Source organism: Phalacrocorax aristotelis, chromosome 5, assembly GCF_949628215.1.
Source record: "Phalacrocorax aristotelis chromosome 5, bGulAri2.1, whole genome shotgun sequence".
NCBI lineage: Eukaryota > Metazoa > Chordata > Aves > Suliformes > Phalacrocoracidae > Phalacrocorax > Phalacrocorax aristotelis.
This window is the reverse complement of record NC_134280.1, coordinates 44,555,986-44,581,668: the sequence shown is the minus strand read 5'-3', so window position 1 is coordinate 44,581,668 and position 25,683 is coordinate 44,555,986. Positions and strand designations below refer to the sequence as shown.

At 38.1% G+C, this 25,683-nt stretch overlaps 1 protein-coding gene across 15 annotated transcripts in view; it reads right to left on the bottom strand.

Moving 5' to 3' along the window:
• Positions 1–25,683, bottom strand: part of PCNT (pericentrin) — a 117,264-nt gene that overhangs the window by 86,752 nt on the left and 4,829 nt on the right. For 5 of the 15 annotated variants that reach the window (XM_075094227.1, XM_075094229.1, XM_075094233.1 and 2 more), the window contains exons 2-19: positions 23,114–23,311; positions 21,102–21,152; positions 19,960–20,139; positions 18,996–19,043; positions 18,403–18,546; positions 16,649–16,813; positions 12,858–15,332; positions 12,656–12,748; positions 12,277–12,453; positions 10,976–11,231; positions 8,946–9,004; positions 8,593–8,767; positions 6,958–7,094; positions 5,519–5,630; positions 3,745–3,777; positions 2,078–2,342; positions 1,718–1,805; positions 282–498 (exon numbers count right to left, since the gene is read on the bottom strand). In XM_075094227.1, the coding sequence (XP_074950328.1) occupies positions 282–498; positions 1,718–1,805; positions 2,078–2,342; positions 3,745–3,777; positions 5,519–5,630; positions 6,958–7,094; positions 8,593–8,767; positions 8,946–9,004; positions 10,976–11,231; positions 12,277–12,453; positions 12,656–12,748; positions 12,858–15,332; positions 16,649–16,813; positions 18,403–18,546; positions 18,996–19,043; positions 19,960–20,139; positions 21,102–21,152; positions 23,114–23,311 (4,873 nt within the window). The remainder of the gene's footprint in view (positions 1–281; positions 499–1,717; positions 1,806–2,077; positions 2,343–3,744; positions 3,778–5,518; positions 5,631–6,957; positions 7,095–8,592; positions 8,768–8,945; positions 9,005–10,975; positions 11,232–12,276; positions 12,454–12,655; positions 12,749–12,857; positions 15,333–16,648; positions 16,814–18,402; positions 18,547–18,995; positions 19,044–19,959; positions 20,140–21,101; positions 21,153–23,113; positions 23,312–25,683) is intronic. The other 10 variants (XM_075094239.1, XM_075094240.1, XM_075094241.1 and 7 more) reach the window with 7 other exon arrangements.

Genomic DNA, 25,683 nt, shown 5'->3' with positions numbered 1-25,683 from the left:
AACTGCTCCACAATTGCAGTAGGTTTTTACTATAGAATAATTGACTTCAGGTCACCATATCTTTGGAAGTGCAACTCAACACACTCATAAAAGTAAAAAAGCAAAGTGCTTGATGTCAGGGATTAACATGTATTAAGTGCTCCCTATACTTTAGGGTAGACTAATAGCAAATTGAAAACTTTTTCAGATAAGCCTTTTAATATTAAAAAAAAAAAAAAAGGCAAAAAAGCACCACACAAGCAGCTTACTATTTTACTTGCCAGTCTGTCAACTCATCTTACCTTTAATATGTTCCTCTGAAAGTTGGGCACGGAGCTGCTCAAGTTCTAAACAGTGTTTTCTTTTCATTTCCTCTATTTCTGTTATATATTTGTCTGACAGATCCATCTTCATTTTCAGTAGGTCCTCCTTATACTGAAGTGCAAGGGAAGACCTTAAGGAATCTAATTCATGTCTGTGTTGTTCTTTAAGTTGTACCTGCAAACAGGCAAGTTCCTCCTAAGCAAGAAATGGGTTAGAAAGACATCTTCAGCTTTGAAGAAACCATGCCAAGAATATTTCAATGAGAGCACTACATGAATTGCACTATAAATGCACCTGCTTGACACATACATATCTGGTTTCCAAAAACCCTGCTGGTTTTGCTCTCTTCCTGCCACTCCATTGCTACTACAGCGGCAGAGGCCCTCAAAGTAGGACCACAGAATCATTTAGGTTGGAAAAGACCTTCAAGATCAAGTTCAACTCTAAACCTTACACTACCAAGTCCACCACTAAGCCATGCCCTTAAGTGCTGTCAAAGTGTACTTTGACTAGAGAAACAGGGCGAGTAAGAACAAAAATAGCCTAAAAAAACCCTGTATATTACAAATTTTTGAGTAGCTCTGGAACCACGCCACAAGATAGATCCAAGTTTCAGGAGCTGTTTGAAAGTATAATAAGAGGGAAGTCCCACACACATCTGGGTAGAGAAACTATCAACCGTCAACACTGAAGAGCCCGCCTCTACACACCACAGAACTTAAAAGTAATTATCTATGAATGCAGTTTCATACTCAACTAGGTAAAAACAGCAGCAAAGAAAAAAGCACAATGTATACATTTCTCATTTACAACTCCTGTTTTTTGTGTTATTTACTAATGAACTTGAGCTCATGCTGTCTTGTGGTGTGTTGTCTTCTTGTCATTCCCTCACTAAAAAAACAGAACTTTTTATAATAATAAAAAAAAATCTAAAGCAAAAAGAAAGGAAAATTCTTTTTCGAAACTCTTAGGCAACTTCAGATAAGTTGAGCAAAGAAGTCAAGATCTTGAATTACAACAAGGTACATGAAAATTGTGCATAAATAGAAGAGGGACCAAATTAGCACCTCCGCTTGAAGCAAACAGACAGCAGTAAAAGGCACAATTACTACAGAAGCTATAGAGAAGAGGAGCACTATGAATTCTGCACTTGTGTGGAAGAGCTTTGATAAGCTTCTTACTAGGCATGGGATAATCCAAACAGAGGACACAGAATTACAGAACCCCATGTTTCATCTGTTCTGCTGGTCTGAGAACTATTTAAAGTTGGCAATTTACTACATACCTGTAAAAAATCATTAAGCCTTAATAAATGTCTCAAATTAACCAACTCTTTGCTCAGAGCCTAGAACCAGACATAAGTTTTCATACAGGTCATGTAATGAACAGAACTTTAATGTATCAAAAATACTACCTGATGTTGTTCCAGCTGTTGATTTAGCTGACCAAGGGTATCCCTTCTCTCTTTCTCAGCAGCCTCTTCAAAAACTGCCACAGAAGAACTGAGAAAAGGGTTTTAAAGCTTAAGATTGTAACATCAGTCAAATTAAGGTAAATGAACTTGCTGACTAACGAGGTAGTGCTGAAAGTAGGCGCAGAGCAACTATAACAACTGCTCAGGACTGTGCACTCATGACTTCCATCATTAAGTTTCTAACTCAGACCACCTAATGCCCAATGCCCAATTGCAATATATTTGGATGCTAGCATCATCTTTTATATATTAAAAAAAAGCAGCATGCTGTCATAACATGAAACAAAAAGAATAGATCACCTGATGTCACCTGCTTCATCTTGACTCACTTCCAACTCTGAAAGTGAATATTCCTTCAGCTCTTGCAGTCTCTGATGCAACAGAGTCAATTCTTCTCTGTAGTTTTCTTCAGCAACTCTTAACTTCTTTTCAAAATAATGTCTCAGTTGTTCCAATTCAGTTTCATGCTCACTTTTTCTTTGCTGACACTGCTGTTCAAATTCTTGTTTTAAACACTCTATTTCTTCCACCTGTGATGCACGAGCCAGGAGCTGCTCTTTTAGCTCTGGAATGGAGGCAGAGCCAACACAAGTAGTCAGGAGTACATATCTTTAAGCTAAGTCATTCTGTGAAGATCTGCCATATTTTAGGTGTGGAGATAGCAGTAAACTGTTATCCCACAAGCTACATAAGAAAAGGAACTTCTGCAAGACAAAACATTGCTTCCTCAGAAGACAGTAAAACCAACTTAAACTGCACTCAGAGAGGCCATCCTCATGACAAGAGTCAAAACTACCAGCAGACTGTTCGCCCTCCTTGTTTCCTTGTGCTTCAGGTCTGGGCTAGTGATATCCAGAGCCCTACAATATTGCTTAACCTTCACATCAGCTTGTTGTAGTAACCACAAGCAATAATTTAGTTAAGAACATTTAATTGGCTCCAAGGAGAACTACCCAACAACAACTGTAGTCCAAACTACACAGAAAAACAAAATCACAAGAAATAAAAGTTAAAATAAAGTCTGGATTACTGTAGTGATGGTTTGGCTATCCATCATTAGCTCAAGTAGACGCTAAATTAATTGAATTAAAAAGAACTACCCAACAACAACAACAAAAACCACCAAACACCCAAACAAAGTAGAACACAGTAGAAAACAGTGATCAAAGCTGGTTCAGCAAGTTACCATTCATTCAGGGAGTAAGGGCAATGGCCAGCATTACAGCATATTCATGAACTCTTTGAGAGCTTCCCTCCCGCACTGTGTATTAAAGAAGTAAAAAGGTAAGAAAAAGGACAAAAATCATGAAAGGGAATTTAAAGTTTCCCAAATGGCTCAACTTCCCAGATGACTTAAGTTAGTGGAATCCCCACAGAATCAAATGAAGATGGAACTGTATTTCAAGAAGGAAGAACCTGGAAAAAAAGCATCTGCTTACATTAAGCAAGAAGAGCAGCTTTAGAAACATTTATGGAAACAGAGGATGCCACACAGGAAGCAACACAGCTGATTGTCACAGGGTGTTTTTGTGTAGCAACCAGAAAATGCACACTTGGCATGAAAAATTCTCATAACAAATAGGCAAACAGGAAGAATAAGAGAAGTAAGTACATGGCTCAAGTCTGCTTCCAAAAGGAGCAGTTGCCAAGCACCAGAGGAATCAAATGACAAGCAGGGACTAGTAACACCACCAATGGGATTGGCAAGGAAGTCCAGTCTGGCACGGGTAGGTTTTGCCTAACCAGCAAATTCTGCTGGCACAGAATTAACGCAGGAAAGTATTTAACAGTTTTGAACTGGCATGTTGCTCTTACATCAGAGGAGTGATTCCATCATCCAGCTGCTATGTTACGAATCCACCACCATGAGTCCTTAAACCAATTCAAATGCATTGTCAAATGATCACTCAAGTGAAGAAAAGCAGATTAAACCTTTAGATCTTACACACCAAAAGAGATATCCTCACCTGGAACACTGGCTTGTATTCTGGGCTCACCATCTCAAACAAGATGCAGAAGAAACAGAAAGGGTCCAAAGAATGGGATCGTGAGTGATTAGAAACACGGAATGACATTTGAAAGGTTAATAAAGATTAGGGCTACAGAAAGAAAATATAAGAAATCCAACAAATACTATGAAGTGCTATCTGCTATAATTCTGTAATATATAAACAGAGATCTGAAAAAGTCAAGGTTAAGTCTGACTAGATAGAAAAATTATTTTTTCAATTTATGACCCCCCCCAAAAAACACACCAAAAAAACCATCCTCACAAACCCTATTATACTTCAGTAGTTATTTACAGTTGTTTTAATGCAATTTCAGATTTTCTAAATTATTAAAAAAGGTAAACATAATATACTTCAGCTACCCCAGCAGAAGTAAAGAATGCCACCTACTGTTAGTCTCAATACAAGGTGAACACACAAAGTCAAGGTCAATGTCATGGTCTCCAGCCTTTTTATTTTTCAAAATAATTTATTTTTTTATGTATTATATATTCATTTGCACACAAGCATCTGATACATGTTCTACTTCATTTCAGCTGAAAATGCATGTCAACTCCAATCACTACACTGTAAATTTGACTGTTTTGTTTAATACCCTAAATCTTGAACAGATATTTAAGACATATAAAGCATACCACATCAGATTTCAGCCAGTCGTTACTTTCTCTCAAGCTTTAAATTTTTTTCATAAATTTAATGTAGATACACATAAAACAAAAAAAAAAATCAAACAGAAAAACCACAACCCCAAAAAAACCCACAAAACACCAACAAAAAACCCAAACCAGTTCATGTTTAATTGATATGTGCAATGTTTTTCCTTTTATTTTTTGCTTTTAGGTTCAGGGAATTTAGATCAGGGATTTATTTTTTTAAACAGAAGCATCATTATGGGAAAAGGAGGGGGTTTATAGCCTTATAGGAAAACAACATTATCATTCATTCTTGTTTCAAAATAGAAACATTCAGGTCATACTTCTATTTTTAAAATAGAGATATCCTTAAGCCAGGGCTTTTCTATATTTAAGAATTACAAATCTTTCAGAAGATGGTGAACCTCCATTCTGAGTGTAAATGAAAAAGCATTTTTATTAATTCACCCGAAAACTGAAAGGGGGGGAAGCCATTTCTACCTCAAGATCTAATCTAATCACACAGTTCTAAAATATTTCTGTCTGTTTTTTTAAGCAGACTGATCTCTTAATTATCTCCAAATAAAAGAAAATATGTCATAGCCACAGTAAACCACGCGAAGCCATAAACTAAGCGATCTTTACTGTCTAGCTTCAATTGTTTCCTCAATTGAATTAATATCCGCTTCCATACTGAATACAAATAGGAGCATGTTACTGCAGTGACCAGCATTTTCTCTGTTGTTTTTTTTTAACTACATTATACTTTGACATTGCAATGAAAAACGTTTGGTTTCCAGTAAAGATTTTTATAGGATGCAGGAATAGAGTGGGAAGGGAAAGGAAAACAAGCTAAGCGAGCTTCTCCCCACAGCCATACCATGCTTTTTGACACTTCAGATGACTAGTGGTTTCTGACACTGACTCAGTCCTCACTTCAGAAACAGATCATGCACCCAGTCACTAGGTTACAACTCACTGACACTTCTGTGACCTACCTGTGTTTTTTCTGGTATACAATTAAAAGTATTCCGTGTCAGTAATGCATATTTCTACATGAAGAAGAGGCAAAAAATAAAATGCATTAGTTTTGAACATACCACTCAGCTCTTGCCGATTTGATCGAGTACCATCAAGCTGAGACCAAAGCTGCCTGATTTCTTCTTGTGACTGAGTCTTGAGTTTTTCATGCACAACCTGAAGTTCCTCCAGCTATGGAAGACATGTTACAAATAAAAACAAAAAAAACCAACACCCAACCTTTTTAAAACAATTTTGTTCTAATTGCTTATTTTATACACAACAGACAGTTCTGTCAGAAACAGGTGGAAACACTTAGTGACAACCAGACTCTCAGCTCCTGACCCAAGCTACCAGAGATACTGAGTAGCACTTTAACTGTTTAGACTCACTCCTCTAAGAGAGGAATTTGTTCCTGATGCCATATTTACTATCACTGGCAAAAATGAAGTACTAACTATACAAAAATGAAACACAAGAACCAGACAACTAAGCATATAAATACATAGGAAGAAACAGCACCTAATGGCACAAAGGCAATTGCATTCAAAAGATTTTGAACCACTAGAGAAAGTCCCAGAGTATTTACCTACTTCATGAGATGCATTTTAATTTTTCAGCAAATCCCTAAATACAAACAAGTCACCCAAATTATATGTATACAGTCTAGTTTCTGTTATCTATAGGAGGAATCACAGAATCATAGAATGTCCTGAGTTGGAAGGGATCCACAAGGATCACTGAGTCCAACTCCTGTCCTTGCACAGGACAGCCCCAAAATTCACACCATGTGTCTGAGGGTGTTGCCCAAGAGCTTCCTGAAGATCATCAGGCTTGGTGCTGTGACTGCCTCCCTGGGAGCCTGTTCCAGTGCTCAAACACTCTCTGGGTGAAGAACCTTTTCCTAACACCCAACCTAAACCTCCCCAGGCACATCTCCCTGCCACTCCCTCGGGTCCTATTGCCGGTCACTAGGGAGATCAGCACCTGCCCCTCCTCCTCCCCTTGTGAGGAAGCTGCAGACCATGATGAGGTCTCCCCTCAGTCTCCCCCAGGCTGAGCAAACCAAGTGGCTTTAGCCACCCCTCATATGGTTTCCTCTCTAAACCCTTCACCAACTTCATGGCCTTCCTCTGGACACTCTCTAATAGCTTTGTATCCTTAACATACTGTGAAGCCCAAAACTGCTCACAGTACTCGAGGTGAGGCCGCACCAGCACAGAGCGGAGAGGGACAATCCCCTCCCTCGACCAGCTAGCAATAAACGCAGTGCTTGATGCACCCCAGGACACGGTTGGCCCTCTTGGCTGCCAAGGCATGCTTTTGACTCATGTTCAACTTGCTGTCGACCAGATCCCCCAGATCACTCCCCACAGAGTTGCTCTCCAGTCTCTAGTTCCCCAGTCTGTATGTACATTCAGGGCTGCCATGCCCCAGTGCAAAATCTGGCACTTTCCCTTGTTAAACTTCATACGGTTGGTAATCAACCACTCAAAATGAGTACAGAAATCTTATTTACCTCCTTCTGAAGATTCTGTTCCTTTTCTTGGCTTTTCATCTTCATGTCTTCTAGGAGTTGGTTATGTTCAGCCTGCAGCTCTTCTTGTAATTTTTTAATGGCTAACTGGTGTTGCTTCTCCAATTTTATACACTTCACTAAAATTAAAAATTAGTTGTTATATCACCAGAAAAGCCTGTACAACTTTTGTGCAACTAAAATAGAAATGCATGTCTCTAGACTAGAACTGTAGTTTGCAGGGAAATCACAAAAAATACCTGAATAGTAAATTATTTGAAAGTCAAACATTTCCACAAAGTGCTTCCTAGTTCTCTGCATCCCACACTGTTAGCCAAGAGGTAACCAACAGTAGTGGCAAAGGATGTGCATCTGCTCTCTGCATACATGAACAAGCATCCTCAACTAGATGCATACATACTTTGAATGCGGAATTGAGCATTTCTTCATGGCCTACCAACACACTCAGCAGCAGGCATTAGAAGGACTAGAAACAGGACGGACTAGAAAAGCTCACACCAAGTACACTCTGCCTTGGTGCTGAGCACTCTCTGAACCCTGTAGACTTGCTACTATCTCAATTTGGTCAACAAATCTTAACCTGCCCAGAAAGAATCTGCAATCAAGTGACTGCATTTCAGCCACAGTCAGCTGCAAGAGATACATGTTATCCTCACAGAACAGACTTTAATAATACAGGTTCAGGGAGATCTAGTAAAGCCAGTGCAGGCTGGGGAGAACAAGCCACTGCACAAAAACATCCTTGCAGCAGCTAAAGGCGAGCCAAACACCATGAAAGCATCCAGCCCTTGGCAGGTCAAAAAGGCTACTCTTCACTTCTCACACCTGATCTTGCTGCCTACCAGACAGCATCATCCAGTACCCTTAACACTACATTTCCATTTATTTGAAGAGTGCATTATTTCCCATGTCTCCCACTGCACAGGCAACCCAACTAGCTATCTCTCTTCACATCATGGCACACCACATCTTTTGGAACCTTTCACACCATCAGCAAATCTGATGCTATCATGCCAGTCAACCATTATCTCAACAAATGTGTCAGATTTTTGGGACCTACATAAACTTTCCATAGTCCTATGTCCTATCTGCACCTCAGCAAAAGGCATTAACAGATGTATCTGGCTAGGTACTCATCCAGATTTTGATTTTCAAGATAATGAAAACTCCAATTACAGTAGTCTCAAAAGCATCACTTCCAGAACAGTATTTAGAAAAGCTACTGTTCCATTAAGCTTTAAATATTCATAGCCCAATCCCAATTTTTTTTTTAAGAAGCAGCTTCTTTTGATATTAATTGGAGTTTTGATTAATTCAGTTACTGCCAAAGCCAGTTTTCAGCTGGAAGCAAAAACAACACCTCCCTTTAATATACTTGAAGTAAAACATAGTCAATCTCATATTCTGTGGAAGTCAAAACACAACACAACTAATTAGGTTTTAAAAAATTTTTCATTTACATCCTGTTTTCTGGACAGTACCATGCAATTAGCACAGTTTTTAAGTAAGAGTACATGGATGTATCTTGTATTTGCTTTTTATACAGGTTCTAAAAACACTTAATTACCTTTGCCATTGTTCAGTAAAGACAACTGCTTCCCAGACCATGGCACTTACTTTTAGACTGTTTGTTCTCAAGAGAAAGGAGCCCCAGCTCTGCTTTGACTTTTTCTAATTCCATTTCCAGAGTTTTCTCCAGTTCAATCATTTCAGTCTGATGTTTTTCAGACAGCTCTTCACACGTGCTTTTTAAATGCATCTCAGACTCCAATTGCCAGTCTCTTTTGAGAGCCTAATAGAGCAAGGCATGCATTATTAAAGCGTACTAATTGACAAAATAAGTTTTTCTTTTTCCCCTTCCATTTATTTATCCTCTACAATAAATGTGCGGTAGACATTGGACTTCTGCCAGCTCTAGTTTAACTGAAAGGAGTTCTTACTTTTTCTTGTATGAAGAACAGAATCTGTACCTCTAATGCCTGGATATGTGTGTCCTCCATTTCCAATTCTATTTTCTTTCTCTGATCAACTGTGGAACAAAATACTACTTATTAATAAGTTTACATAAAGTGTTACGATTAAATAACAAGTAGAAACATGGATAAGATTACCATTTTCACCAGGAAAGTCAGGGTTTAAATAGGTAGGCATGCAGCAGTGTAAGGTACTGGATTCTAACTGCTGCTATGCTAGATCCCAGTAGTTCACTTTAATTTTAGAAAATAAGCATCTAGCAGTTACAACTGCAAAGACAACCCCTGAATTAAGTTCAGCTAATTAGGAAAGTAAATACTGCTTAAATCCACAGACCGCTAAAAAAAAAAAACACCCAAACAAAAAAAAACAACACCCCAACCAAAAAAAAAAAACAAACACCACACCACACACCCACACCATCCCAAACCCCCCCAAAAAATGAAGAAACCTACCCCAGACCTTCATTCCTAAAGGTGTGGGGTTTATTCCTAAATTCAAATGCCTAGTAATGTCATTTTAGATGCTAGCATTTCACTGCACATCACTATTAAGTGGTTGAAGCATCTCTGTCTCCAGAGACACAGCAGAAGAGTGGCATACAGCAGCAGCAAGTAGGAAACTCTCTTCAGATTTCTTCTAAAAATGTCTAGCAAACAGACTGCAAGACAAATGCTATTATCTGCTCAACTACCACTGACACCGATGGCTTCTTCCTCCCCAGCTCCTCCCCAGACTCATTCCAACTTCTTGTTCAGCACCTTTCTTAATGTGGAAGAACCCTGTAAAGGCCTATCAGTCCCCTTCTCACTTTCAAAGCACCCCTGCCTTAGCTTACAACCTTATTTCAAGTCTTGCAAGGGGAAATGAGAACTCAGAGACTAAGATGGTGCCAGCTACCCTGCCAATGGTCCAGTAGAGGAAGAAATACCATCCCATTACAAGACAGTGTCCTAGCACTCAAGTGACTTGTGTCATACCCAATCATTGCCTCCCCAAAGGGAAATGTCTTTCCACTAGCCCCCAGGTAACAGTATCCACAACTCCCCACCAGGTCTCCTGCACCATCTGATTCCAGATACTCCTTCTCAGCCCCTATATTCAAGCACTTGGTAAGTGGTTATGTTCATATTACATTGCCAAAATGCACTGATCTTAAGAACTGCATCCAGACCTCCTCCTCCTCCCAAATCCCACCATGCCATCAGTTCACTATATTACTGGTGGTAACAAATGGTTTCCTACTCTCGGGTCAAAAAGACACAACCCTAAAACATTTGTTTCCTCTCAGGGAAGGACAACTAAAGGAATGGTTCCTACACTTCTTCAACAAATTGCTGCAGGCCTCACCTTTCTCCAGAAATTCCTCAAGCTCTGCCATACAGGTCAGAAATGACCTCCAGGTCTAGGAAGATGCAAACATCCCAAACAATGCCAAGAGCACCATCAGCAGGCCTTCACCACTATCAAGTGCAGCTTTCCTCTTGCTGATGTCAAAATACAATCTTACATCAAACACATCTCAAAGGACACCAAGCTGCAGGTTCTCACTGAGCCATTCAGCTCCTTTCCAACTCCTTTATCCTCCTTCTGAAACCACTGAGAGTGCAAGCCAGGAGGCATTTACATATCTTGTCAGAAACCCAACAGTAGCTGACTTAGGGCAATTAAAAACCCTTAAAAAACATAAGGGATAAGAGCTCTACTCTTTGCACTGATGAATTTTTTTTATGAGCGCTCTCTGTAATGCCTCTTGAAAGCAACTAGTTCAGTATAGTTCTATTTTACAGAAGTAGCAGCAAAACACCCATATTGTTGAAGAGAAGCTAAACTTAGGTCTGGACAACTTCGTTTTCACATAAAAGACAGGCAGTCTTGCTCACGCCAGTCTAGCCACTGTCCCTAATTCAAGGCAACACCAGCCATCACTCAAAAGGCCAGCTCTACCCCAAAAGAGGAACCTGTAGGGGAAGAAAAATACTGATGGGGTTTAAATTTCTAGCCCATTATTCCCAAATTTTAATACCTAGTTCTTGCTGATACTTTGACTTAAGGTCTTCTTTTTCCTTCAGACACTGTTCTTTAATCTTCTGGCACTCCAGCTGATGGTGGCTTTGCAGAATTGCTACCTCTTGAGCACGCTTATCACTGAGCATCTCCCGTAGTTCCACAAGGGCAGTTTCCTTTTCTTTTCTCAAGTTCGACTGCATAAGCTCAAGCTGGGAGGTGTGCATATTATTTAAGCTTAGGCGTAAAGCTTCCAATTCAAGGCTGTGAAGTGTCTGTAATGGAGAAGAAAAAGGATTTTTCCCTCTCCTCTAATGAAATGTGTTCTTTTTTCATTACCAGTTTCAGTTTCAATTGCTTTCAATTGTTAAACACACCTAAGTTTTGCCTTTCTGTACTTGGAGTGTGTTTCTTCATGGCAGGGACAGAACCCTGAAAAGAAGCTGACTTTTGTTACAATGAGATTTGCATAACATTTTCAGTGTTAAGTAAACGGCTTTCCTTACCTGTCTCTCAACTTCATCTCCTACCAAATGCCTTTCAACAGTCCACTTCCTCAAAATGTCAAGAGCAAAACACAAGCTCACCCCAACCTTTCACCGTCTATTAAGACAATTCCTCATATTTGCTATTGGTTATAATTTGGTAGAATGAAAAATTCCAGGCTGTATTGGAAAAGTGAAAATAAAATTCACCATGCCTCATTAAAAAAAAAAGTCAGGAATATCCAAGTTAGAAATGGCAGCTAAAATAGACCTAACTCTTCAATTCCTAAATAAACTAAAACAGTACACCAACATCTTGTAATTAGACCCAACACTGGATGTATTCTTTCCATTTCCACTTTGCATTTAGTGGAAGTGTTCAAACCCAGTAAATATTTAGAGGAAAAAGTCAGGTTTATATACTTAAGTTTAGCACAAAAGCATTCCTAATTACATTAGTGGTAAAATCAAAAAGTGGGAGCGGCTTAGTATATTTCTATAAATTTCTAAATGAATTTTTAATTAATTTTATTAATTTGTTAAACTTATCAAGACATGAAAAATTACAAAGTTGTTGGTTTGGTTTTTTTTGTTTTAAACCCATCAATTTAAGCATCCAGTTTTCTTCAGAATTAATGTTAAAATAAAATTGCAGTGAGGATCCGAGAGAACTCCTGCAGAAAATATCTACTACCGCCCATCAAGGGAACACTCCTAATTCTTCAACTGCAGCGCTACATAAAAGAGCACACATAATACGCACAAAAATCAAGGAGCCTTCTCTTTGCAACAGCCAGGTAACTGCTACAGTAATTACTGTGTTTCTTTATTTTACCTGTGATTGGAGCTGAGCTTGCTCTAGCTCTGCTTTGTGTGTGGATGCCATTTGCTGCTGAAGTTTATCCAACAGGTGCTGCTTTTCTTTATTTAGTTCAGCACGGAGCTTCTCGATCTCCTCTTCATGTTTAGTAATCAGTTCAGAGATTTCACGATCATGCTCTCGTTCATGTACCTGCGGAGAGAGTGAGCTTTCTTTAAAATCTGGTTAGTTATCCCCCTAACTATTGAGCCAGAATTCTCCCCTCCTCCTGACCCCAAATCAAAGATGCCATGGAAGAAACAGATTTTTTTGCATCTCTGAAACATTTATACTGCTTAAATGACAAGACAAAATGAGTTTATTTTTCTGAAATAAACCCAATTGCAGCATTTACCTTTTTTATTAAAGCAGTCTGTTCCCTTCTTTCTTCTTCCAACTTATGCTGTTTTTCCACTTTGTCTTTTATTTCAGCATTTAATTCTTCTATCTGAAAACAGACATACAAACATTTGCAATTACTACCTTAAGCATTCCTAAATCCCAAGACTCCTGCCATTATCAGGGTATCCTACCTCTTTCTTGTGTGTCACACTCACCGTAGTTAAGTCGGCAAGGCGTTGAGTCTCCATTTTATCGATTTCCTCTTTGTAATGTTTCACCATCTCAGAATGTGCCTCCTGCACAGCTTGTGTGGACTGAAAGGACTCCTGCAAGCGAGTCTCAAGCTCCAAACAGATCCTCTTCAAATGGGCGATTTCTTCAGTCAGTTGGCTTTCTTTCTTGCTGTGTTCAGTACTTATGGCCTTTATTTCAGCATTAAGTTTACAAATTTCTAGGTTGCTGTAGTCTAATCTGTCCTTATATCCCAGTCTTTCACACTCCCGTATTTCTTTGAGATTTTTCATTTCAGCATTAAGTTCATTTATGTTTCTCTCAAGATCCTCAATGGTGCTATCTTTCTCTGCTAGTGCTTTTTCTGCTTTTATTAGATCCTCCTCCATGTCAGATAATCTTTCTCCTAAGACTGTTTTTTCCTTCAGTAAGAGTGCTAAATCTTGTTGTTTATTATCAATTTCAGCTCTGAGCAACTCCTGTTCTTTTAGCAATGTCTCTTCAGGTATTGTTTTCTGACCAAGCAGCTCTGCTGTTGTCTGGTTTTTAGCCTTCTGAGTATCAAGCTGGCTTTGCATTTGATCCCTTTGACTTCGCAAAGCAGCTACCTGATACCCAAAAAGAGACTGTACTTCACTTGTTACAGAATCAGAAGCTGTTTTCTGCTCTTGAACATCTTTCACTATTTGCTCCTGAGTTTGCAGCTGCACCATCAACATTTCTCTTTCCTCATGGAGGTCTTTTACCATTTCTTGCCAGGTAGAAGATTTTGACACTTGTATTAAAGGCTCTACAGCACAGTAAGGCTGGCCTGAATCCTCACCCTGCTGCTTTACTAGAAACGTTCTTTTATTTTCAAGTTCTTTCTCCCTCTCTGTTTTTTGAAGAAGTTCTTTTTCACAACAGATCCATGCTTCATGTTCTTCATCCAGCTCCATGTGCATATGAGAGAGCTCAGCCATTACTTCTTCCCATTTTCCAGCAGCTTCGTGGGTCTCCTGATAAGATTTCTTCAGGGCTGACTCCTTCTCATGGAGCTGCTCAGTTAGCTTCACACATCTCTCTCCTAAACAAGTTGCCTCATCATCCTTTATGTCAATGTGGTCACTTACTTTATTTTGCTGCAGGGAGCTATCTGACAAAAATGAAACAAAGGCCTCTGCTCCCACCTCAGTCTCTTCAAAAGTCTCTGGAGCCAAACCACCAGGACATGTTTCCTCATCAAGGCCAAGGTTTAATGAAGGAGGTATAAAATTTCTGCTGGGTTCCAGAAGCACACTACTCTCTAACTCATACCTACTGCATCTACCTTCTTCAATGGCATAACCTTCAGAAGTGCTGGAATCATATGACTCTTCTGGTCTCTCCAAGATGAGATATTTAGCCAATATGCCTTCATCACCACTGAAAAGCCCTAGTTCAGACAAGTGTTCTTCAGACAGCTTATGTCCTTCACTACTTTCATTATTCTCTGTGATCTTTGAATTCTTAATCTCTTCTAATTGATCCCTTGAGGAGTCTACTCCCAAGTCACACTGGAACTCTAAGTCTTCGTGAACTAGCTCATCTTCACCTTTCAACTGGTGCAGTTTATTCCACATGTCCTCAAGCTCTGCTCTCTGCAACTGTGACACCTCTGGCAAAATCTGGTTTTCCCTCAATTTCATTAGCGTTTTATTGGAGACAATCTCTTCATCATGCTTTTGCCTTACATCTATATTTTTTTCAGCCTCATCAAGTTGCTTTTCATTTAATTCCTGGATGAAAGAGTTCAGTTTCCGAATTCTTTCATCCAGGGACTGTTTTTCTTGTTTATATTGCTGGGCTTCCTTGACCTGCTCTTCTGCATCAGAGAGTTGAGACTTAAGGCCATCAATTAAATCCTTGTATTTAGCCTCAATTTCAGATTTTTCTCTCTGAAAGTCTTCCTGTTGGTTTTCAAGTTTCCTTCCCAAATTTTCTTTATTAATTTCAGACTCATGAAGACTATTATTTAAGTCAATTATTATGCCATTCAAATTCTGAATGTGTTCTTCAGAATTCATAGCACGGAGTTCTTTTTTAAACTGTTCAAGTTCATCCCTAGATTTTAAAATAATTTCTTCTTCATATACCTGCTTGGCTTCTGCAATCTCTCTTCTGTGGCACTTCTCCAGCTGAGACCTCAAGTTCTCCAACTGTCTGCAAATATCCTTTTCATGACTGATTTTCAGTTCTTCAATATGTTGCTGTTCTTTCGTTTTGGATAAAGCTATTTCATTTTTTAATTCTATTATTTCTGAGTCACGGAGAGAAAGGGTATGTTGTAGTATAGACAAGCTAAAGCCTTCTGATGCCAGTAGATTTTGAAGACTTCTAATATGCTGTTCTTTTTCTGCTATGCTTTTGTACAGCTGTTGCATTGTATCTTTCATATCGTCTTCCATTTGGGAAAGCAGATTTTCTTTATCTTTGGTGTTCTTAAAAATAAAATATTACAAATGAAAGATGGTATTGAAATATGACATGTTTTAATTTCCTTAAGCCTCATGTTTAATGTATCTTCACAAATGATATCTACTGTTAAGTGCAGGGTGTATCATTGTCTTAGGCAACAGGATTTTTACGCACATCCTTGAAAGTGGAAAGTACTACTGAAAGACTCTTCAAATCTGCTAACGAATAGAAAATTGACCAAGCAATAACAAATGGTATGCTACTGACTCCAGAGAGAAAAAAAAAAAATAGTGGCTGTATCAAACTTCAGGTATTTTGATTAAGGAAAAAAAAAAGAAAATAAAAACAACAAAAAAAAGTCAGAGCTACAGACACCTCTCCATCTCACATCCATTTACACAAGTGAAACACCTCCTGTACACAGGAGTAGGCCAACAGAACAGCCATATCAAATTTTAACTCATCTGACTCACTTGAAAGTTTAAGGCTTCTGCCTATGGTATTGCTGGTTATGTGCTTAAAAGAAATCAGACCTTTTAAGCTGTTCCTTTAATATACGTTAGTAATCAAAATCCATATAAATTTGTTTCTAAAGAAAGAGACCTTTTTCATGACCATGCCACTACAGCAGGCCAGAGTTATCACCAAATTTGAAATACATATTATTATTAAAAATATATACTGACTGTGTTTTTTACTGAGTTTCTTTATTCATACAGCTTATTTCTGAAATTATTATATCAAAGTATTCCCACACCAGCTTTTCACCATTTTGTATCTGAAACTAACATGATTACATATTCAGTCAACTTTTACTCTCATCTAGGTGTTTCAAGTTCACACACAACTGTATTGTTATATGCTTACACAGCATATCCAGCAACCTTCACCCCACTGCAAGCCTCTGTCAGTTATGTTCCCACATGCCTCAGTTCAATTAACTCCAGATCGACCTGATTCTAATGGAAACTTCTTAGCGTTATACGACAGTTTAGTAAGAGTTAAAGACCAACCCTTCTGCAACAGAAACTGATAATTTCAATAAATAGGCAAAATTTAAAGAAGCAGAACTAAATCCTTATTTCATACAAAAAAAAAAAACTTAAATTGTGAGCAGCTGTTTTACCTTAGCTGAATATCATTACATTCAGAAGAACAGATTTTTAATTCCATATTAGACTGTAGTTTCAGTCCTGAAGCATCAGTGTTACCTCATGCACAAACTAAATGTTCATTGCAGGTTCTTCCTCTAAGTACCACCACCTTAGCTTACACAATCACAACAAAAGCCTAACTCCTTAGAACTAATAATTGTAAAGGCAATTCACAAAATTTTTACCTTTTGAGAAGACTCAAGCTGTACTTCCAGGTCATGTGCTTTCTGACACAGCATCTCCAAATGTGCATTTTGCTCCCTGAGACGGTTCTGAAAGACAGACATCTGCTGTTGCGCTTCTAATATTTCATTTTTCCCATGGCTTTTATTCCTCAGCATCTCATTAACCTGAACACATAAAGGTACTCACAGTCAGAAGAAGTTTATGTCAGAATAACTCATACACAAGTCTCACTGTATGCATAAAATAGACTGTATTAATTTTCTACAGATTTACGCTACATCTTTCATTTTCAATGAATACGAATATCCCTAAAGAGTCAGGCAACACTTGTCATGTTTTAGGTACTATTACTTACTGTAAAGATATAAATGTTAGGTAATTAATCTCTATGAAACCCTTAAATAAAGCAGGGCTTCCAATGGACTAGACATACTAGTAAGAGGGCAATGAACAAAACAGTCTTCTCTGGAGAGGATTTGCAGCTCAATATTAAAGGTTTTCTTTTTTGCTCCACCTCCCTCGAAAGGAAAACTTTTACCCCTACGGGTGTAATATAAAATGTGTTTTATTCATTTTTAAAACCTTTTCCAAAAGACTCTGCTAAAACCAAGAAGGTGTTATTTAAGACATTATTAGTATTTTCATCTGTTAAAGTTGACACAAATAACTCGCATCATATTACTAGCCTTGTTTAGAATACACCTGAACTGCTATTTAGAGGCTTTATTGTTGTCTTTCAATGGCTTAAGGAGCAAATCCCAACAATCACCTGTAATTTTCACTATTACCCCATATTTTGTCAATAGCAATCAGAATTGTACATAGAAAGCGGTATTTTTTGTTCTTTTCCAAAGTTAGACTTTCATTTAGCAGAGGCTTTATTTTCCAGAGTATGAGCAACTCCTTCAAGATAATCCTTGGACTTCAGTAAGTCCCAGTTTTTATTTTTAATTTTTTTAAACCCCTTTGCTATCTAGATATTTTAAGACATGCAGTCCCTCCTAGAGCAATTCTTATCATGCAAACCTGAAATGGTAAGTAAACATAAATATTAGCCTTTGGCATATACTACAAGGCTCCTAAGACAACAAATGTACAGGTGTTTGGAGAGAATAGCCACTAGAATACTGAGCATCATCAAAAAGAATAAAGTATTTTTTAAAAAATGTTATCAAAGTAGATGAAAGGCTGCAGTACATCACATTATCCACGGATTAGATCCATGATCAACTTGTTGCACTGAAGCAGGTTCCTATGCGTCACAGGGGCTGCATCAACAGTCTTCAGGTTATCTTAAATCTCCTTCTCCAAGCCAAGTCACACTACCTCAACTTAGCAAGCTCTGTGTAACAGCTGAGCTGTTACAGTTGCCCATACACATACTCAGAGCTTTCTTTGGCAAAGGCAAGGAAAACTGATCACGTGTAAGCCTGTATCATTGCAGTGACTGCTGTGTGGACCCCAGACCACTAACAATATCGGGTAAGATTCCCTAACAAGGGCTAAACTGATGGGCAAAGAAGTGTAATGACCTCCCAAACATTACAAAAGCAATTAAGTGGAAAATGCTAGGGTCCCAGAGACATTCCTAAAACTGGAGAAAATGCTGACTCACCCTGAAATCATTCTCACTGCTGCACTGCAAACTGAACTATGAGGAGCTATGTGATAAGCTCAATATGTTTTTACGTTTGTATTCCAAACCTGTTCTCATTCTCTTTGCAAGGAAGCAAAAATTGGAGGAGAGGCTCACCTGATGTACCTGAAGCTGTAAATCATGGATCTGACCAGCTACCTGCAAAGCCTCTTCCTGTAGGTCATCCCAATCCTTCCTTGCCTGCTGAAGGCAGCTTGCCAGTTTCCTGATAATTTCATTCTGCTCTTGAACAGTAGTTTCCTACATGGACCACAAGAAGCACACTTTTAAAATTAAAATATGCTTAACGTATTAGGAACCGAGTAAATTTTCTTAGAGCAAAGCTGTTAGAGTCTATAGTTACACTGAAGTTTTAACAAACTTGCACCAAGGGACCAGAAATATTTGTGGTCAAACATGATGGCAGGCATGCTGAAAGAGGAATCTTACACTGATCTCAAAGAGATGACAAACCTAATCAAAAGTGACTGTTTAAACAAACGGTAAGATGTCAGTAGTGAATTAAATATTTTTACTTAAAATTTTTGTATCTCTTATTGATGTAAAAGCAATCAAGTTTTCTACATGATATAATGAATATTTAGTACCCCCTATATTATTTCCTATCTGTCAGCTCTTCTTTTCAGCCATGTGAGAGAAAGCTAATGAGATAGGATACGTTAACATAAAATAGGGTTAATCAGATTAACCTTCTCAGTTTGTTTCTCACCAACAGGAAATGTCTTTGTTTCCCAGTCCTAAAAGGAGAAAAACAACATGTGAAGGGGCAAGTAACTATTCTTCAGAAGCACCTGATAATTTACCTTTACATAGAAATGCTAGAGAAAGGGAATTCAAAATATCTTCTTCTAATGTTTTGGGAAGACAGAAGGTATATGTCAGTTTAATAAAGTTTAACTTATCCTACTTAATCATTTGCCCATACAAAAAAACCCCACCCCACTGCCAAAAAGCCAGAAGTGTTAACAAATAGTCAAAAAGTGTGAATGATCTCTGTGGGGGGGAAAGTCATTGGGGAGGAAGGGGTGGTGGTAGGAGTGGTGTCTGCCATCCCATGTGAACATTCAAAAAGGAGCCTAGATGCAACCATGAAGTGGTTTTCAGACATATCCACAGAAACACTCATATTGAAATAAGTACTTCATTTTCAATAGTTTGAACAATACTTCGGGGGTGGGTGCACCATTTTTCACCATGACCTTGATATATTTTTGAAGTCAGCACTGAAAATATAAGTCCCATGTTTTTACATTGAGACCCTACCTCAACATACAATTAACTATATTTAACTCAGTGGTTCTTGCAGGTTCTCTCTATAAAGGCCCACTCCTCAGTACAGTAAGAAAATTCATCAATAAAAAGTAGTAGCAACTATACAACCATTTCTCAGCATAAGAATTTAACTATGCATTTCATAAAAACTCTCTAAACATAGAAGCATTTCAAATTTAATTTTACTCTCTTGATTCACACAATATGAAGTCCTGGGCAGTGCTGAATGGAAAACGTCAGTACTGCTTTTCACAGCACGTGTTCGCAAGATGAAGTACTTTTCAATAAAAAACAATGTTTATTTTGAGTTTTGCCTCCTAAATATTCTGAGGATTAAAACAAAGTAATATTATCCCCATTATCCAATTCTGTGAAACATACCTGAAGTTGCATAGAGTCACTGTGCTGGGCAAGTTGTTCCTGTAGCTCGTCCATCTGAGCAGTGAGTCTTTCGACTGCTTCCTGTTTCTCCAGAAGTCTGTTCTCTAACTCAGCTATTCTCGCCTGACACATCTTAGCATCAAGCTCACTGTATTCTCCAGCAGAATTTATCATAACTTTCTTCATAAAAGAAAAACGTATTTATTCACCAAAACAGTATACCATTTCTGGTTTGTGAGTACTCCAAATGTAAATGCAAGCTTAAATTCTGGGAAAAATTCTAGTTTAAAAGTAATTCAATATTGGGACTTTGTATTTAATAGAAACATTTATAAGTCGTTAATTCTTAAAAATTTAAAATAAAATTTTCATAGATAATATATTTTCATAAAATACTTTAAGGCACAAAAGTAAATTAGGGAGAAGAGCCTTGTGATTCTATAGCACCAAACTGTGGCAAAGTGCCATTTTGACACATGTTGGGATTTAAAATACATTCCAACTTACAAGTGGGAGGGGGGCAGTACTACCAAAATTAAACAGATGTTGAGGATTTTTATGTAAGGTTATTGCTCTGTAAGTTTTTACATACATCTGTGCTGACTGGAGTTCATCCATAGGAAAACTAATAATGTAAGGTTCCTGACTTAATATTAAATTCAAGTGTAAGCAGCTATTGCAAATAAATATTCAATATACTAAGTTTCTATGGCCTTTAACAACAAAACAAAAAAACAAGTACAGAGACAGAAGCTGCTCCAACCAATCCTGTGGTTTCTTAGGAGCAATAGTGTTACCGTTCTCACAGAGGAGACAGTATCTTGTAATTTATTTTAAATATTTTTTTGTTTTGATGTATGAAACAAAGAAAGAACCTACTTTTCAATTAAAAACATCATTCAAATTTCTCTGGACAAGGTCCATGATTTCACTAAAACCAATTCTCTTACCAACCAATTTTGTAGCCAGTACATGTATGTACAGAGAAGTACCTGTTTTAGGCTGTAACATAGTGAAATCGCATCACTTATCACATTTGATAACAATACTCAATAACAAATAATTTTAGTAACCAATTATCATACTCTTCTTGCACATGTATATCAGCATCTTTTACTAAAGATATATTCTTTCACACTTACTTCAGCTGCATGATCATTCAGTACATCCCAGTTGGACAAGTCAGCACTTCCCTGGTAAGAAAATAAATAAAACAAATGCTAAATCATGGCCATTTTAAAGATACATAAGGAAAACCTGAATTATTTTAGAAACACCTCAAGCACACAAGCCAGAAATGTCCATGTTGTGAGACAACATACCAGTGAGAGCGAGAGACTGACTTTAATGCTAAACTCAGCTGGTCATCCATGCTCAAATGAATGAAAAAAATTAAAATTATTACAAATGCCTACTCAAAAATTTAGGGCTAAGTCTCACCAATTAGATTCAATGTTTTATTTCCTGCTTTTGTGGCTTGCAAATACAGTTGAATACTCTTTAATCCACTACTAAATATTAGTAACTAACTGCCATGAGATTACTTAACAAACATGCTAAAATTATTCACACAATTACAAAAGCAGTACTATTTTCTGACTCATATACTTAATGTAGCTTGGTATCTTGAAAGGTATTTACCTCTCATTAAATTCACAACAAGACAAAGACAACTGTAGCACTATTTAGAAAAGGGAGCCCATAATCCTCCCTGTATTTTGAATCTGCATGAAGTAGTTTGCAATGACTGCTGGTGCCCTCTCACATAACCTGGAAAGCAATTCCATTTGCTTTACAAACCAGCTATTTTGACAGAAGCTGTTTAGAAGCAGTAAGTGCTTTTTGTTTGGTTTTTAATTTAAGTTCACATGAACGCAATAAGGATGCTGCTGACAATGCTACAGCTGACAAAATACTGTATGCTTTTTCATTAGCGCATATAGCTTAGCACGTAGATATGTAAAAGCCTTTGCAATGCAAACGTTATGTTCAGGATACCCTGAAAGCACCCTTACGACAGAAAGCAAGATAATACATGCAAATGGTATCCTCCGTTACCACAGGTTTGCAAATACATGTTTGATATTGTTGTATGTTGTGAAAACACACCAACAGCTGGAGAGATACTTTTTATACAGAAGGCATTGCCTTCCCAAAACTCAAATCTTTGCATAGACAAGATGGTGAAATGCACTGGGAAGTTACTTTCTAAACAAACTCCCAGACCAAGATACAGTTTGTGGTAGCCAGAGAGCTGCCCTGTAACTTCTGAAGCTTGTAAAAGTATTAGCTAACCACTTCTGAAGCAAGCTGAATTCCTATAAAGAAAAAAACCCAAACTTCAAAACTACATTTTGCGTCTTCTTATTAAGAGACAGAAAGAGAGAGAAAGCATCACATGACTGTCTAATCTGCAGCTGATACAAAAATAAAAATCTTGCTTGCTAGCTGAAGCAAGAAAGAAACTCCTTAATTCAGGCAGACCAGTACATCTATTAGCAAATCTCCGGTAATCTCAAGCTATATTTCTACATTTATTGACATGACTACAGGGCTACCTCTAGAGGGTCATGAGCACAAACACACTGAAGTACATCAAGCACAAGCAGAGTCACATTTTAAACAAATTTGTCAGAGGTTGTAACATTTATGATGGCTTTACAATGGCTACTAAAGGCAAGCTGAAACAAATTATGTTTGTTCAGAAAACATTAAGCATATTTGAGCCAGCAGAGTTCTACCAAACCTAACTATTGCTGTGCATTATAAGGTCCTGAAGGTTTTGCCCATCTACTATGCCTCTCAGTCTGGATTTGCCATTTCATGGAGTCACAGCCACATAACCAGAAGTCTGCCCAAAGAAAAGTTCATGACAACGAAAGGTGAAAGACCTTAATTTAGCAGGCTAACAGCAGACGGCTCCTCGACCAGACCAGCTGTCCAGTCCACATAATAGAGACTTTTTTCCAGTTATTTACATTACTTTGTAAGAAACTTAATTATTACAAGTGAAAATACAACACTTCACTTACTTTTCAGTGGCAGCTAGTTGACAGTGCCAGAGAGCTAATACCCAATTAAGTAAAACAATCACCTGGAATACTTGTTATCTGCAGATGGAGTGAACTGAAGTGCAAAAAATACTAAGATTTACCTCTGCCTCTGTTGTTGTCTCTAGTAGGTTGGTGTCTTCAGCCTTACTCTCTATACCCTTACCAACGTCTTGGGCTGCTAGTGAGTACTCTTCCTTTGGAACGTCATGTGTGTGGACAGACGAACCCTTCCTCTTCGCCGTCTTTTTCTGTGACTGCGTGATGTTGCTTTTTGTTTTTCGTTGTCTGAAGTAAGCAAACTGTGCAGGAAACATTGGAAGAGGTAGAGGGAGAGGTAGGCAAGAAAAAGGTAGCAGGACCACAAGATTAAGACACTCATGGGTGATGAAGATCCTATCTTGATAAAACATATACATCTGCAGAAAAACTGCTCTATCTTCCTACTTTCTACACATTCAGAATGTACTGGATAACTGTGCAATTAAGCAAGAAATCTCACACCAGTTCTAAAGACACATTTCAATACAAGAATTAAATTTTACTCAGTGAAACTTTGTGTGTCAATGACAATCCAGAATTACAGCAAGACAGATTAGTAAAGGAACAAGTTGTTAATATACTAGAATCATTAGGAAAAAAAATATTTGAGCAGTCTTTCTGCAAGACCATCAAAAACAACCACCCCCTAGAAATGTATCTAAACAGATCTTTGCCAGTGTAAGCTTTAAGATTAAAATTAACAGAAGTGAATCCTGATGCTCCTTCCCTGCCACCCCCTTAAGAGAATACAGCAAAACTTCCTAGCCAGAAAGCAGCCTACAGTACATAAATAGAAAATCAATTAAGTCAGGTCATTTTAATTTCTACTGTTGAAGAATCAGATGCTCTACTTTATCAGACTATCACAGCTCTATGAAGCACCAGGGACTTGTAAAGACCGTCACTGACAATTTATTACCCAAGTTTCCTTAGCACCTTAAACACCTTAAAAAGGATTATCGTATTTTCAACTCTAGCATTGTGTTTAGGCAGCATTTCCAAGTAACATCTCCCTCACAGAGTAAATCCAGATATCCTTCTCAGAGGGAAAAAGCCTTCTCCAAGGTTACAGCCATAGGTTATCAAGTTCACTGTTAATATATCCTTGCAATGAGATAAAATAGGTAGTCAAATGATGACGGGATGTAAACATAATAACCAAGCTCTGCCTGCAATATATACGAAAATCCACTGCTTCACAGCTTGGTTTTCCTGTAAAACACACACCTTGCAGGAGAGTCTTGTCCATCTATTTTCATTCAACTTGTGGAATGGATTTAGTTCAGTCCTTTCTCCTTACACCCATGGCATTATTAGAAACTTCTACCTGACAGCTTAGTTACTCAACAAATAAATGGCTACAGTCCAGCTACCCCGAGCAGCCTGTTTAAGAGGTATATTTGCAGAAAGACATCAGTTTCTTACCAGCACTTAAAAATAAGCTATTTGTACAGTAAACATCTTAAGATTAAGTTCTGTAGTTTCCATAGTTATTAATACTGAATGCAGATAAAACAAAAATTGCCAGGTGCTCTCTTGCCTTTCAAAATAAGCAAAATGAACAGACAGTAAATAAAGCTGTAGTGGGACACATATTATTCTCTGAAATCAGGTGTTAACTCCATCACTTACTGATGGCAATATGTTTCAAAAATAGCAATTGCATTAACTAACCTGATAACATGGGGAAAAGGAACAGGAGGGAACCTGCAGAAAAAATGGAGAGTAGAAGAAGCTGCTGATACAGGAAAAAAGGGAAAACAGGAGTAAAACAATCAGAAAATATTAGAAAGGAAAGGCAGAGTAAGTGGCCATCACAGAGAGCAGTTAATGATTTCACAAAGGGAAACCAAGTATTTGACATTAAAATACCAAGACTTGCCATGACTGAACGTGTAAATGAGTATAAATTTTTTAAATGCACAGCTTAGAGGAAACAAAACTTATTCTGTCCCATTCACATGGGATTGCATATGAAATCATAATATGTATCATGCAAAAATATCCAACTACTCCAAAATTTTACTGAACTACTGGACTTGCTGGTCCATGAAAGTCTGGGTTCATGGAATCACTGGATGGGGAAAACTGCTAGTTAGGGCAGTATCAGATTTCCAAAGCCTTTAATCAGCTACATGATTTTAAGCGTCATTACAAGAGTATCATCAGATATTTAGTCATCCAACATGAAGCAGTATGCATAAATATGAAGAAAGCATGTAACACTGAACCTCCCTCTTCCCAGTGAGATCCCACAATGCCCCTTTTGAAAGGCCCAATTCTCAGTTTGCTTTCCAGCACCATGTGCAAAGATCAAAGCTTCACTTTTAGCCAAGCAGGCCACAGGAACTCCAACAGCACTGTCCACCATAGCACCCAAAGTAGCTCTCCACACAGAAGAACACCCGGCCTTTCTGCAGGTACCAATATACCACAACATGCAAGGTTGCCAGATTTTGCACTAGGGCACGGCAACCCTGGATGTACATAAAGACTGAGGAATGAAAGCCGCATGAAGACTGACCTGGGGGTTCTGGTCAACGGCAAGTTGAACATGAGCCAACAGCATGCCCTGGCACCCAAGAGGGCCACCTGTGTCCTGGGGTGCATCAAGCACTGTATTGCTAGCCGG